This window comes from Cebus imitator, unplaced genomic scaffold (genome assembly GCF_001604975.1).
Source record: "Cebus imitator isolate Cc_AM_T3 unplaced genomic scaffold, Cebus_imitator-1.0 Scaffold91, whole genome shotgun sequence".
Taxonomy (NCBI): Eukaryota; Metazoa; Chordata; class Mammalia; order Primates; family Cebidae; genus Cebus; species Cebus imitator.
The window spans coordinates 2,949,333-2,961,699 of record NW_016107406.1 but is presented as its reverse complement, the minus strand read 5'-3'; the positions used below and the strand labels follow the sequence as shown (position 1 = coordinate 2,961,699).

General features: G+C 48.8%; 1 protein-coding gene across 1 annotated transcript in view; it reads right to left on the bottom strand.

Annotated features, from left to right (window-relative positions):
- Positions 1 to 7,105: 7,105 nt before the first annotated feature.
- CYP27A1 (cytochrome P450 family 27 subfamily A member 1) overlaps positions 7,106 to 12,367 on the bottom strand; it is a 30,763-nt gene continuing 25,501 nt past the window's right edge. The window contains exons 3-9 of the mRNA XM_017535177.1: positions 9,850 to 10,049; positions 9,522 to 9,719; positions 9,175 to 9,347; positions 8,217 to 8,383; positions 7,945 to 8,023; positions 7,646 to 7,858; positions 7,106 to 7,493 (exon numbers count right to left, since the gene is read on the bottom strand). Of these exons, the coding sequence (XP_017390666.1) occupies positions 7,374 to 7,493; positions 7,646 to 7,858; positions 7,945 to 8,023; positions 8,217 to 8,383; positions 9,175 to 9,347; positions 9,522 to 9,719; positions 9,850 to 10,049 (1,150 nt within the window). The 3' untranslated portion in view covers positions 7,106 to 7,373. The remainder of the gene's footprint in view (positions 7,494 to 7,645; positions 7,859 to 7,944; positions 8,024 to 8,216; positions 8,384 to 9,174; positions 9,348 to 9,521; positions 9,720 to 9,849; positions 10,050 to 12,367) is intronic.

The following is a 12,367-nucleotide window of genomic DNA, read 5'->3' as shown; positions in this document are numbered from 1 at the left end:
GAGACAGGGTTTTGCCATGTCGGCCAGGTTGGTCTTGAGCTCCTGACCTTGTGATCTGCCTGCCTTGGCCTCCCAAAGTGCTGGGATTACAGGCATGAGCCACCGCACCCAGCCTAGTTCTTCTACCCAGTACTTCCCTACCTTTATCACTTCCAAACCTATATGGAATATTTGTCATACTTTCCCCCTCTTGAGGTGCAACCCACTTCTAAGGGCCCTTTCCTCAAGGATTCCAGAAGTTTCAACAGTCACCTTGCTCCCCAAGCCCTGCCAACTTATGGAATCTTGACCAGTGGGGACAGAGGAGGCTTTTATTCTTTAACCCCTCATATATTCTCCCAAATGTACTGTAAGTGTCCTGAGTTCTTGCCACCCACCTTCAGAATCAAGTTTTTGAAATTCTGAAGCCGAGGCTTGCTTCTGCTACATCACCTTCCTGTCGCAATGTGCACTGCCTGTCTGGCTGTCCAGAGGAGGGGGAGGTCACTGTCTCTAAAACATGACCCCTTCCCCCAGCCTCAATAAGTGAGAAGGCAAAGGCGTGTGTACTTAATTGGCTGGACCATAAATGAAGATGTTCTCTCACTAGACATTTTGCCAGAACCTGAGGGTCAGTGCTGGTTCTGCTGTGGTCCTGCCTGGGAAGGTCCAGGGTCCTGGGCTCAAGGGAGAAGGTCGGTGTGGCGTGATGGTTGGGTGTGGGCCCAGAGAAGATCTCTCCAGTGACAGTGCTCCTGGGTAGCCTGAAGCTCTGGGATGGTGTAACAGGTCAGTCCTTTGAGGCTATGCTTCTGGGCGGCTCTGCTGTGTGCATGAGAAGCATCTTCAGCGTTGCTGGGACAAGCAGCAAGGAAAGCACCGTTTGCCCCTCCTGCTTCCCTCATGGAAGCAGAGGGAAGCAGGAGGGAGCAGCTCCCTTTCATGGAAGCAGACCTCTCTCCACCTGTCTGGACTCACCATCCTAAAGATCCAGGTGTTCTCCTCTTTGGGATCTTCTGTGAGAGTACATGCCACCCTCCCTGTCTCAGAGCCCTCCTCTGGTCATAGCCCAGCCCTTGCAGCCATCATGGCTGCTAGAAAAGAGTCACGGAGTTGCCACTGTGACTTTATAAAATGCAGAGTCCAAGCTGGGCATGGTGGCTCATGCCTGTAATCCCAGCACTTTGGGATCCACCCAAGGCAAGCAGATCCTGAGATCAGGAGTTCGAGACCAGCCTGGCCAACATGGTGAAACCTCGTCTCTACTAAAAATGCAAAAAATTAGCCAGTGTGGTGGCAGGTGCCTGTAATCCCAGCTACTCTAGAGGCTGAGGCAGGAGAATCGCTTGAACCCAGGAGGCGGAGGTTGTAGTGAGCAGAGATCATGCCATTGCACTTCAGCCTGAGTAACAGAGCAAGACTCCGTCTCAAAAAAATGCAGATTCCAGGGCTCCATTCCTAGGGATACTAATTTCCTCATTTTGGGGTGGGAATTAAGTAACTGTATTTATTTTCTATAAATGCTAGAGACTTATGATTAATAGCACACAATGAACATGAAACTGGGCTGAGAAATGAGGGTGCCCCACGTCATAGCTAGTCAATCATTTGTCATATGATGGGGTCTAGCTATTATTTAATTATGCTTAAGGTCTCCAAGAAACTAAGGCTAAGGACAGTGGCGAAACAGAAGATGTATGACTCATTACCATTCTCACCACCCTTCTCCCAGACATCCTAAAATGCAGAAGTGTTGTTCATTACAATATTCTGCATGTTCCTTTCATGACAACTGTCAAAATTTTTATTTGATATGCATATTAAAACTGGAGTCATAAATAATGACCTGGAAACAAACTCCTATTACCAAGCCAAAATGCACTCAGAGCTAAAACTTTCACAGAACCTGAGCATGTAGACAGCCACACAACACTGGGTACCCTGTTTATTTTTATTTACAAGAGCGCTGCCTTGGCTAGGCACAGTGGCTCACGTCTGTCATCCCAGCACTTTGGAAGGCCCAGGCGGGTATATCGCCTGAGGTCAGGAGTTTGAGTCCCAGCCTGGCCAACATGGTGAAACCCTATCTCTACTAAAAATACAAAAAATTAGCTGGGCGTGGTGGCAGGCGCCTATAATCCCAGCTACTCCGGAAGCTGAAGCAGGAGCATCGCTTGAACCTGGGAGTGGGAGGTTGCAGTGAGCCGAGATTGTGTCATTGAACTCCAGCCTGGGCAACAAGCGTGAAACTCCATCTCAAAAGAAAAAAGAAAAAGAATGCCACCTTGTTGTTTAAGAAGACAAGTTGTTTTCTTAAGACTTTGCCCAAAAATATGGATCCAAGTTTGGCCAATAATTTCAAATTAGTAACACGATGTGCATGGTCTTTGAGCCAAAGGTCTATGTGTTGTACAGAACCAACAATCCTTAATCCAATGTTGATCTTTCTTTGTAGAGGCAGGCTGGGGCTGGCTCTCAGGGAGCCTCACTGTGACACCTGTTCACAGTGACACTTGGGGACCCTGAGCTCCTGAGACTCTCGGGCCCTGGAACTGTGGCCCATCACTGGCCACTGATGAATTTTGTGCCAACCTTCAAACCAGGGCTGATGTGTTTCACCCTCTAGAGAAAAAACTGCTGGGGAAGGAACTGACTCATCCATCCTAGAGACATTACATATGTGTCTGAATGAATCACTGTCAAAGAAAGTGATTTCTTCATTGATATTAAGTCTTTTCCAGGCATTGTGATGGAATATAAACAGAGGTCATTTCATGTACATGCGAAAGTACACATGTACACGTGAAATTCGTGAAAGAATCTCATGTACCCTTAGGGACAATGCATTTTTCTTTAGGTATACTATATGACAATAAATATCTTTTAAAGATTAAAAAATAAGTATAAAGATAAATTACTTTGGCCATGCTATATTTCGTTTTTCTCTGTTTTGGGGTGGGAGTCTTTGATTCTCTTCCTCCCAATGCCATATTGGTGAGCTTTCCAGGGGCAGCTCCAGGAGGCAAGGTTTCACATTTGTGTTCATAACTCTTCAGCTCTTACATCTTGTGTTCTGTCACTGATGACAAAAACTTTGTGGGGAGTCTCTGAAGCTGTGGCTACACCTCATCAAAGGGTGAGGAAGCACAGCCTCACAAGGACTTTGTGACTCCTCCCATCGGCTTAGCCCCTTCTCTGCATTTCCAATTTCCAATTTGAGGTTGGATTTTAGGCCCTCTAGATACATAACAGGGCAGTGCTGCCTCAGAATTTCCTGTGGTGCCTCTGGTGACCCCCAAGAATCTTCTGCAAGTGACCCCCAAGAATCTTCTGCAAGTATTGATTACATTGATATTTATTTCTACAATAATCTTATCAAACTGATCTTCACAGATTTCTTTCACTTGAGATATAGTTAATATGCCATACAACTCACCCTTCCGAAATATACAATTCAGGCCAGATGTGGTGGCTCACACCTGGAATCCCAGGACTTTGGGAGGCCAAGGCGGGTGGATCGCTTGAGGTCAGGAGTTCGAGACCAGCCTGGCCGAACCCCACCTCTACTAAAAATACAAAAAGTAGCTGGGTGTAGTGGCACATATCTGTAATCCCAGCTACTCAGGAGGATGATGTGGGAGATTTTGCTTGTAACCTGGAGGTTGGGGTTGCAGCAAGTCAAGATTGCGCCACTGCACTTCAGCCTGGCCAACAGATTGAGACTCCCCCTCAAAAAACAAACAAAAACCAAAATATATAATTCAGTGATATTTAGTATATTCAAAAAGTTAGGCAAAATTAGTGGTGACCACTGTCTAATTCCAGAACATCTTCATCACCCCCCTCAAAAAAACCCATTCACAGTCACTACCCATTTTCCCTTCCCTCCACCCTTGCCAACCAAAAATCTACTTTCTGTCTCTATAGATTTGCCCATTCTGGACATATTGTATGCATCGAATCATACAATATGTGGTCTTTTTTGTTGGCTTCTTTCTGTCTGCATAATATTTTCAAGGTTCATCCATAGTGTAGCATGAATCAATACTTGATTCCTTTTTCCTGGGTGAATAATATTTCATTGTGTGGATATACAAGGTCTTCATGGACTTCCACGTGAGATCAGTTCATTCACTGAGCTGCAAGACCATGAACACTGACATCGTCTTGCACAACTGCTACAAAACCCCCATCCAGGTCTCATCATAGAGCTCCCCTTACCCAAGCACTGCCAAAGCGACTAAGGGGCCCATGTTGTTTTGGCCGTGCTGGTTGGAAGGAGCAGCACACTGGAGAAGGCAGAATTCCACTCTGGTTGACCTTGTGACCCAGATCCTGGCAGCCTCAGAGCTCAGCCACAGTCTCTGCATTTGTAAGGAGCTCTCACAGGTGGACGCACTACACAGGAGGGGTTGACAGCCGTATCTGTATAATCAGGAATTCCTCCCAATTCCCTCTAGGTTCCTCTTTCTTCTTTTCTTTCTTTATTTTCTTTATTTTTTTTTTTTGAGATGGAGTCTTGCTCTGTCACCCAGGTTGGAGTGCAGTGGCACAATCTTGGCTCACTGCAACCTCCACCTCCTGGGCTCAAGCGATTCTCCTGCCTCAGCCTCCCTAGTAGCTGGGATTACAAGTGCATGCCACCACACCCAGCTAGTTTTTACTGTTGTTGTTGTTGTTTAATAGATACAGGTTTTCACCATGTTGGCCAGGTGGGTCTTGAACTCCTGATCTCATGTGGTTCCCTGATGGGCCTCCCAAAGTGCTGGGATTACAGGCTGGGTTCCCTTCTCAATGTAGAAAACGCTGTGTCCTCCTCTTCCCTTCCCTCCTCTCCACTCCCTTCCCCTCCATCCCCTCCCTTCCCCTCCATACCCTCCCTTCCCCTCCTTTCCTCTCCCCTCTCTTCCCTTCCCTTCCCCCTATTCATGTCTCTTGCTCAGGAAACATTAACTAAGCACCTCCTAGGTGCTAGACACAGACACTGGGATCCAGCATTAAAGGAGCCTGATTTGTGCCCTTCAGGGTATTCCCAGTTGGTTGGCAGAGAGCTAGATCTCTAACAAAGTGAGCACGCTGAGCGCTCAGCTCTGTAAGCAGGGGAGAGGAAGGCGCAGACACAGGATTGCTCGAGAGGTCAGGGAGGGCTCTGCAGAGGCAGTGACATTTGAGCTGAATCCTAAGGAAGAGCAAGCTCTCTGTGATGACATGACAGTTGGGGAAGAGGGTGTTCCAAGAGTGGGGACGGGAGGTACAAAGCATTGAGGCTGGAAGGAGCAGAATGTGCTCAGAGACATGCAAGGAATTCAGGCTCAGCTGTGAAGGGTGACCACGGTCAGGGTGCAGGGTACCAGCTCACAGTGAGTCTTGTGAACCACAGTAACAACTTTGAACTTGACTGAAGGCTGAGGGCAGTTCTGAAGTATTTTAATCAGGGCAATGGCAACATTTTTAAAATGATTTCAAATCCTAATTCCCACAGGCCTAAGAAAGTGAACTTTAGGTTGGTATGGTGGCTCACACCTGTAATCCCAGCACTTTGGGACGCCAAGGCAGGCAGATCCCTTGAACTTGGGAGTTCGAGACCAGCCTGGGAACGTGGCAAAGCCCCATCTCTACCAAAAAAATACAAAAATTAGCTGGGTGAGGTGGTGCGTGCCTGTAGTTCCAGCTACTCAGGATACTAAAGTGGAAGACTTGCTTGAACCCAGGTTGAGAATGCAGTGAGCCAAGATGGCACCACTGCACTCCAGCCTGGGTGACAGAATGAAACCCTGTCTCAAAAAAATAAAATTATTTTTGAAAAAGAAAGTGAGGGCCAGGTGCGGTGGCTCACGCCTGTAATCCCAGCACTTTGGGAAGCCGAGGTGGGTGGATCACCTGAGCATCAGAATTCAAGACCAGACTGACCAATATGGTGAAACCCTGTCTCTAAAAAATAAAAAATAAATAAAGTGAACTTCATTTTTTTCTATGATTCCACCAAAATATACTACTGGGGCTGGGACTCACTGAATTTCCAGGCTAGTGTCATGGTGCAATGGTTCTCAATGGCAACCCACTTTCCCTCAAGAGGGCTTCCTGTGCTAATGAGGTTGGAAAGTTAAAAACTATAATCCCTGGGCTCCCTTGCAGCTAGTGCTCCAGGCAGGACTTAGGTTCCTTTTCCCAGCTGTATGTGAGGGATGTGGAAGGTGGAAGAGAGGTACAGGCCCTGCCCTTTCTGCTGTCAGGAGCAATCGCGAGGCATTCGTGGAGGCCCAAGTGCAGTTACTGCTGGCTTCATGGGTATTGAGAGGCAGGAGGGGCTCATCCTGCATGACCTGTTTTGCTTTGTTTTGCTGGCCCAGACCTACTTGAACCTAGTTGACATGGAGTAGCTCTGGAGCCAATATTGTAGCAGTGGCTTCTCCACCCTCATCCTCCCGATTCTGGCCAACGTGGTGCTCCCCAAGCTGGCCAGTGCCTGCTACAGTCAACTCTAGCCTGGTCTCAAGCTCCTACAATCATTTCTGTAGCATCCCATTGCCTGTATCTCTGCACTTTCTGTTCAAAGAGGGTGGTTTCTATTCTTTTTTTTTTTTTTTTTTTTTTGAGATGGAGTCTCACTCTGTTGCCCAGGCTGGAGTGCAGTGGCATGATCTTGGCTCCCTACAACCTCAGCCTCCCTCGTTCAAGTGATTTTTCTGCCTCAGGCTCTCGAGTGGCTGGGGTTACAGGCACCTGCCACCACGCTTGGCTAATTTTTGTATTTTTAGTAGAGATGTGCTTTCACCATGTTGGTCAGGCTGGTCTTGAACTCCTGACCTCGTGATCCGCCTGCCTTGGCCTCCCAAAGTGCTGGGATTATAGGCATGAGCCACCATGCCCGGCCTGGTTTCTATTCTCTACAACTGCAATTTGACTGACACAGTGCCACTGTCGGGTGCTTGGGAGTCACTGCAGTTCCTGCTCCGTGTGGCCTCAACCAGTGCCTGTGAAACCAAGGCCTCTCTGTGAGGTCTGGGAAAGCAAAAGGTGTTCTCAGCTTCAAAGTTTGGAGTAGGGAGCTATGCCTCCTGCCATGACTCAGTGGAGTAGGGGAATTCCGTCAGACGGCGGGTAGTCAAAAAGAATGACAAAAGTCTCCAATAGGAAATAAAAGTCCCTTTATTTTATATTCTACCCAAGGACAGCAATGCAATAAAGCAGAGGCCTTTTATCTGAGAGGGAGTTGCTCAAAATGATAGAAGTGGCAAAAGCTCAGGGTCTGTGAGAAGTGCAGGGGGTTCCTCCCACCTCTTGAGGCTGGCGGCCCCTTCTCTCCTTCCTCGTCTGAGACACAGCAGCGGCCAGGAACCACTATGCCAGGGCTGGAGCCTCCAGGACAAGCCCCAGCAAGGCGGGGACTCAGCTCAGCACTGTCTCTGCAGGAACTGCAGGCCCACTTTCTTATTGGGAACCAGGACAATGCGGGCCACACTCTTCACCTCTCCCGTCTCCGGGGCCAGGACCACCTGGTACTTCTGGATCAGCTGGGGGTAAAGAGCGCATGTGGGTGGGTGGATTGTGAGTTCAATATCCACTCCCCGCTCTGCACACTCCCACCCTGTGCCTCCCTTCCTCTCCTCCCAGGATTCTTCCCCATCTTCCTGATCATACACCCTTCTGGCCTCTCCCAGCTCACCCTTGCCAGGAGTAGCTGCATTTCCAGCTCTGCAATCCTGCGGCCCAGGCAGGCCCGCACCCCATAACCAAAGGGCACAGAGCCAAATGGGTGCTGGACTCTGAGGGTAGCAGGCTGGTTGTTCCTCAGCCAGCGGTGGGGCTGGAAGCTCTCAGGGTCAGAGAAGGTGTCGGGGTCCCGGGACACCACGTAGTGGCAGAAGACAAATTGGGTCTGGAGAGGAAGATTGGGGAGCATGAATGCATCTCTTCGGGGGTATGGGGCACTCCTGGGTACTCAGGCTTTCTAGCCCCACTCACGTTCTTGGGGAAGAGGAAGCCATCAACTTCAGTTTCCTTTTCTACAATCCGGGAATTTGTGGGGACCACAGGGTAGAGGCTGCAGGGAAAAGAGTGTCTAGGGTCTGCCTCTGGATTTAAGGGGGTACAAAGTGCCCCACCCCTGCTCCCCTACCTCTCCCATCTCATCTTCGCCATTAGCCCCAGCCCACCTGTCCTCACTTCCGATTTCCTCCTCTGATTTCTCCCCCACACATAGGCCCTGTGCCCCACAGAACGGCATCCCGTCCTACCGCAGAGTCTCCTTAAGCACAGCTTTGAGCAAGGGCATGTGGGCAAAGTCCTTGTGCTGGGGCACCCGGCCAGCTGGCACCACACCCACCACTTCCTCATGCAAGGCCGCCTGGATCTCAGGATGCTTTGAGAGGTGGTACAGGGCCCATGTCAGCGTGTTGGATGTCTAGGAGATAGAGTGGGAGATGAGGTGAGGAGGATTTCTAGGAAGAGGCCAGTCATGGGAGGGTGTATGAGTGGGTGTGTGCCAAATGTGTGAGAAAATGAATTTGCCACAAGCCTAACAAGAAAACAGATGAAGGTTCATGGCAACCTCCATACTAAACATGAATCATGAATCCACAGGGGAATGAGGGCCAATACAATGGAGAGTACCACCTTCACAAGAGGAGGGGACTGCAACACAGAGAAACCCACCAGGATGAAAGCACTGGAAATAGGACACCCATAAAGAAAGAAGGTGCAGGCCAGGCGTGGTGGCTCACACCTGTAATCCCAGCACTTTGGGAGGCCAAGGTGGGTGGATCACTTGAGATCAGGAGGTCGAGACCAGCCTGGCCAATATGGTGCAACCCTGTCTCTACTAAAATAAAATAAAATAAAAACGGTGTGCCCCTGTAATCCCAGCTCCTCGGGAGGCTGAGGCAGGAGAATCGCTTGAACCCAGGAGGTGGAGGTTGCAGTGAGCCGAGATCGAGTCACTGCACTTCAGCCTGGGAGACAGAGTGAGGCAGCAAGAGAGCTGGATAGATGTGAGGTGAACTTCCCAGCTGTCAGAGAGAGTGAGGAGGCTCCAGGAGGTGATGGAATCCCCCTTACAAAAGGGCCAACCCCTGCCCACCCACCTCGGCTAAGCTGAATGAGCCCTCTATTTTCCTTCCAGTGCTGTATCCATGTTACAGCAAAAGAAGCCGGGAGCCCCTGGTCTCACCCCTCCCCCACCCCCCACTCACACACCGTGTCCACTCCAGCCATGAGCAGCTCAGGCAGGCTTCCCATGGCCTCCCGAGGGCTGAGCTGTCCACTGGTCAGCAGGAAGTGCAGGTAGCCAGACACCTGGACGCCGTCTGGCCCCGCTACCTGCAGCTGGGTCTCCACTTCCTTGAGTTTCTCATCAATCAGCTTCTTCCCTGTGAGAGCAACAGAGAATAGGAAAGGACAAAGCCAAACGTCATGATCTCCAAGGACCAAGAGCCTCTCCAAGAACTGGTGACATGAGGGAAAAGGCCCAGGAGAGACCACTGACGAACAGACCCGGGGTCACCCCCATCTCTCTTCCCTGGCCCCCATCTGGGACTCCTCACCAAAGGAGAAGATGACATTCCAACCATCCAGGTATCTCTTCCAGAAAGGCAGCACGGAGCGAGTCCACTTGGGGAGGAAGGTGACGTAGAGTGAGTTCTGGAACATGAGCCCAATGGATCTGACGAAGGTCACGGTGTCCTCAGGGATGGATCTCTCCAGGCAGCCAATGCGTTTTTCGAACAGGATGTAGCAAATAGCTGAGTAGTGCACAGAGGCCATCACAGGAGGCAGAACCAGGACATACTGAATCCAGGAGCCCTTGAGGAGGGGGAGCACAAACACCCCCTGACCCATTCCCTTCCCCAGCCCCTTTCCCAGCAAGGGTACCTTCGAAGGCAAAGTAGTAGAAGAGTTGAGCCATGTCTGACACCTGGTTCCCCGAAGCACTCTCCGCCCGCAGCTGATCCAGTCGAATCATAAAGTCATCAATCACCTCATTGAAAGCATCTGTATAGAGCGCTGCCTCTGCTGGCTTCAGCATCCGCTGGTTCAGAGCCTGGCGCAGCTGGTACCAGTGGTGTCCTTCCCTGCAGGGTCAGGGAGGAGAAGCACAAACATAAGCCACTATAGGGGTTCAGTTAAGGGAGATCTTCTCACCCTGATGTTCCGCCCCCCCTTCCCCAGGGTCAAGGGAAATCCCATACTCCTAGAATTTAGAATTATAGAATTACAAATCTCAAGTGACAATCTTAGAATCCCAAAACTTCAGAATCTCGCTACAGCAAAGTGGAAGTGGGTTTGGTGGGCATCTAGAACCAGACTACCCAGGGTCAAATCACAGGTCTGACCATTCCTGGCAGAGGGACCCTAGGTAGATAACTCCTGTGTGCCTCAGTTTCCCTTTCTATAAAATGAGGATACTCAAGAGTGCCTATCTCAGTAGGGTTGTTTACGTCATTGAAGTGCTTAGCTCAGTGCCTGGCACATGGTGAATGCTTAGTGAATATTGACTGATTATCTTAGAATTATACAACTCTGGACTCTTCCATATGTAAAATAAAGGGGCGCTGCGGAGGCTGAGGAATAAAGGAGGAGCAAGTTAGGGTTCCCGAGGTGCTCAGGTTCTGAGGCTTCATGCTGTACTTGGCTCAGTGGGTCAGAGGGAGAGGAACGCCCACGAGGCTGATGCTCTAGGCTCTTGCCTGTCATGCAGTAGACAGTCAGGCCCCCTCCCTGGTTAGGCAAGGGTGCTCATGTGAGTGGCAATATACTTCCTATAAGCAAGCTTAGTGTCCAGGGACTGTCCCCACTCTTAGCTGTTCCTCAAACCTATTTCCTTTCCTAAGCAAGATGGGTAGGAGTCCATTTTTTTAAAGGCTAGCTGTAGAGCAATAAGTACATTATGGTCCAACTTTAAGAGGAGATAAAAATCCTACCTATCCACGTGTATATCTGCATGCTTCTAGATAAAGAGGGGTGAACACAGAACAAACTGTCAGCACTGGTTGCTAAGGAGGATGCCATCGGGGCGGAAGGGCAGGACACTTACTATTTTATTAGTGGAATTTCTACAGTATTAGTTTTGAATTTTTTAAAGCAATAAAGTTTTTTTCAAGTGTATATTTTTATTTTAAAAAATTATTATTTATGGCCAGGCGCAGGGGCTCACGCCTGTAATCCCAGCACTTTGGGAGGCAGAGGCGGGCAAATCACCTGAGGTCGGGAGTTCGAGACTAGCCTGACAAACATGGAGAAACCCTGTCTCTACTAAAAATACAGAAATTATTTGGGCATAGTGGCAATCCCAGCTACTTGGGAGGCTGAGGCAGGAGAATCTCTTGAACCCAGGAGGTAGAGGTTGTGGTAAGCCGAGATCACACCACTGTACTCCAGTCTGGGCCATAAGAGCAAAACTCCATCTCAAAAAAAAATTATTATTTATTTAATGACCTTCAACACCCTGCCCCCAGGTGCTCTCTTTATGATGGTAGGGGAAAATTACAAAAAGATAAACTAAGTGTTGCTGAAAAATAAATGAAAACCAGAACAGACCCATTTGTTGGGATTTGGGGTTGTTCCAAAAGTAAAACTCTCTGAACAGTAGGAATTGGATATACAGAACTTAAATGTGGCTGTTATAATATCGCTTGGGGAAACAATCCTTCATAAAATGATATTTTAAAAATATATATGTTGGCCGGGTGCGGTGGCTCACGCCTGTAATCCCAGTACTTTGGGAGGCTGAGGCAGGTGGATCACGAGGTCAAGAGATCAAAACCATCCTGGCCAAAATGGTGAAACCCCGTCTCTACTAAAAATACAAAAATTAGCTGGGCGTGGTGGTGCACACCTGTAGTCCCAGCTACTCAGGAGGCTGAGGCAGGAGAATCTCTTGAACCCGGGAGTTGGATGTTGCGGTGAGCTGAGATTGCGCCACTGCACTCCAGCCTGGTGCCTGGCAACAGAGAGAGACTGTCTCAAAAAATAAATAAATGAATATATATATATATATATATATATATATATATATATATGTTAAAACAAAAATTGTAAAACCCCAAATTTAGGAGTTAGCAAAATTGTTTTCTTTCCCCAACCATCTGACGCAAAGATTCACAAAAGACCTTTTAAATGCATGCATGTGATATCATGTATTCAGGAAACTGGCTTTAGAGTCAAAAAATGAAAATAGATTGCAAAAGGGTCTACCCAATGTTTGGCTCCGGTTCTCAGTCTGAGCTGTCATGACACAGGTGGCCTGGCCCAGTGAAAACCTGCAACATAAATCTTGCCCTTAGTGTCAGATGTCAAGTTAAACAGGTCTTTTTTTTTTTTGAGATGGAGTCCCCCTCTGTCACCCAGGCTGGAGTGTGTGATCTCAGCTCACTGCAATTTCCGCCTCCCA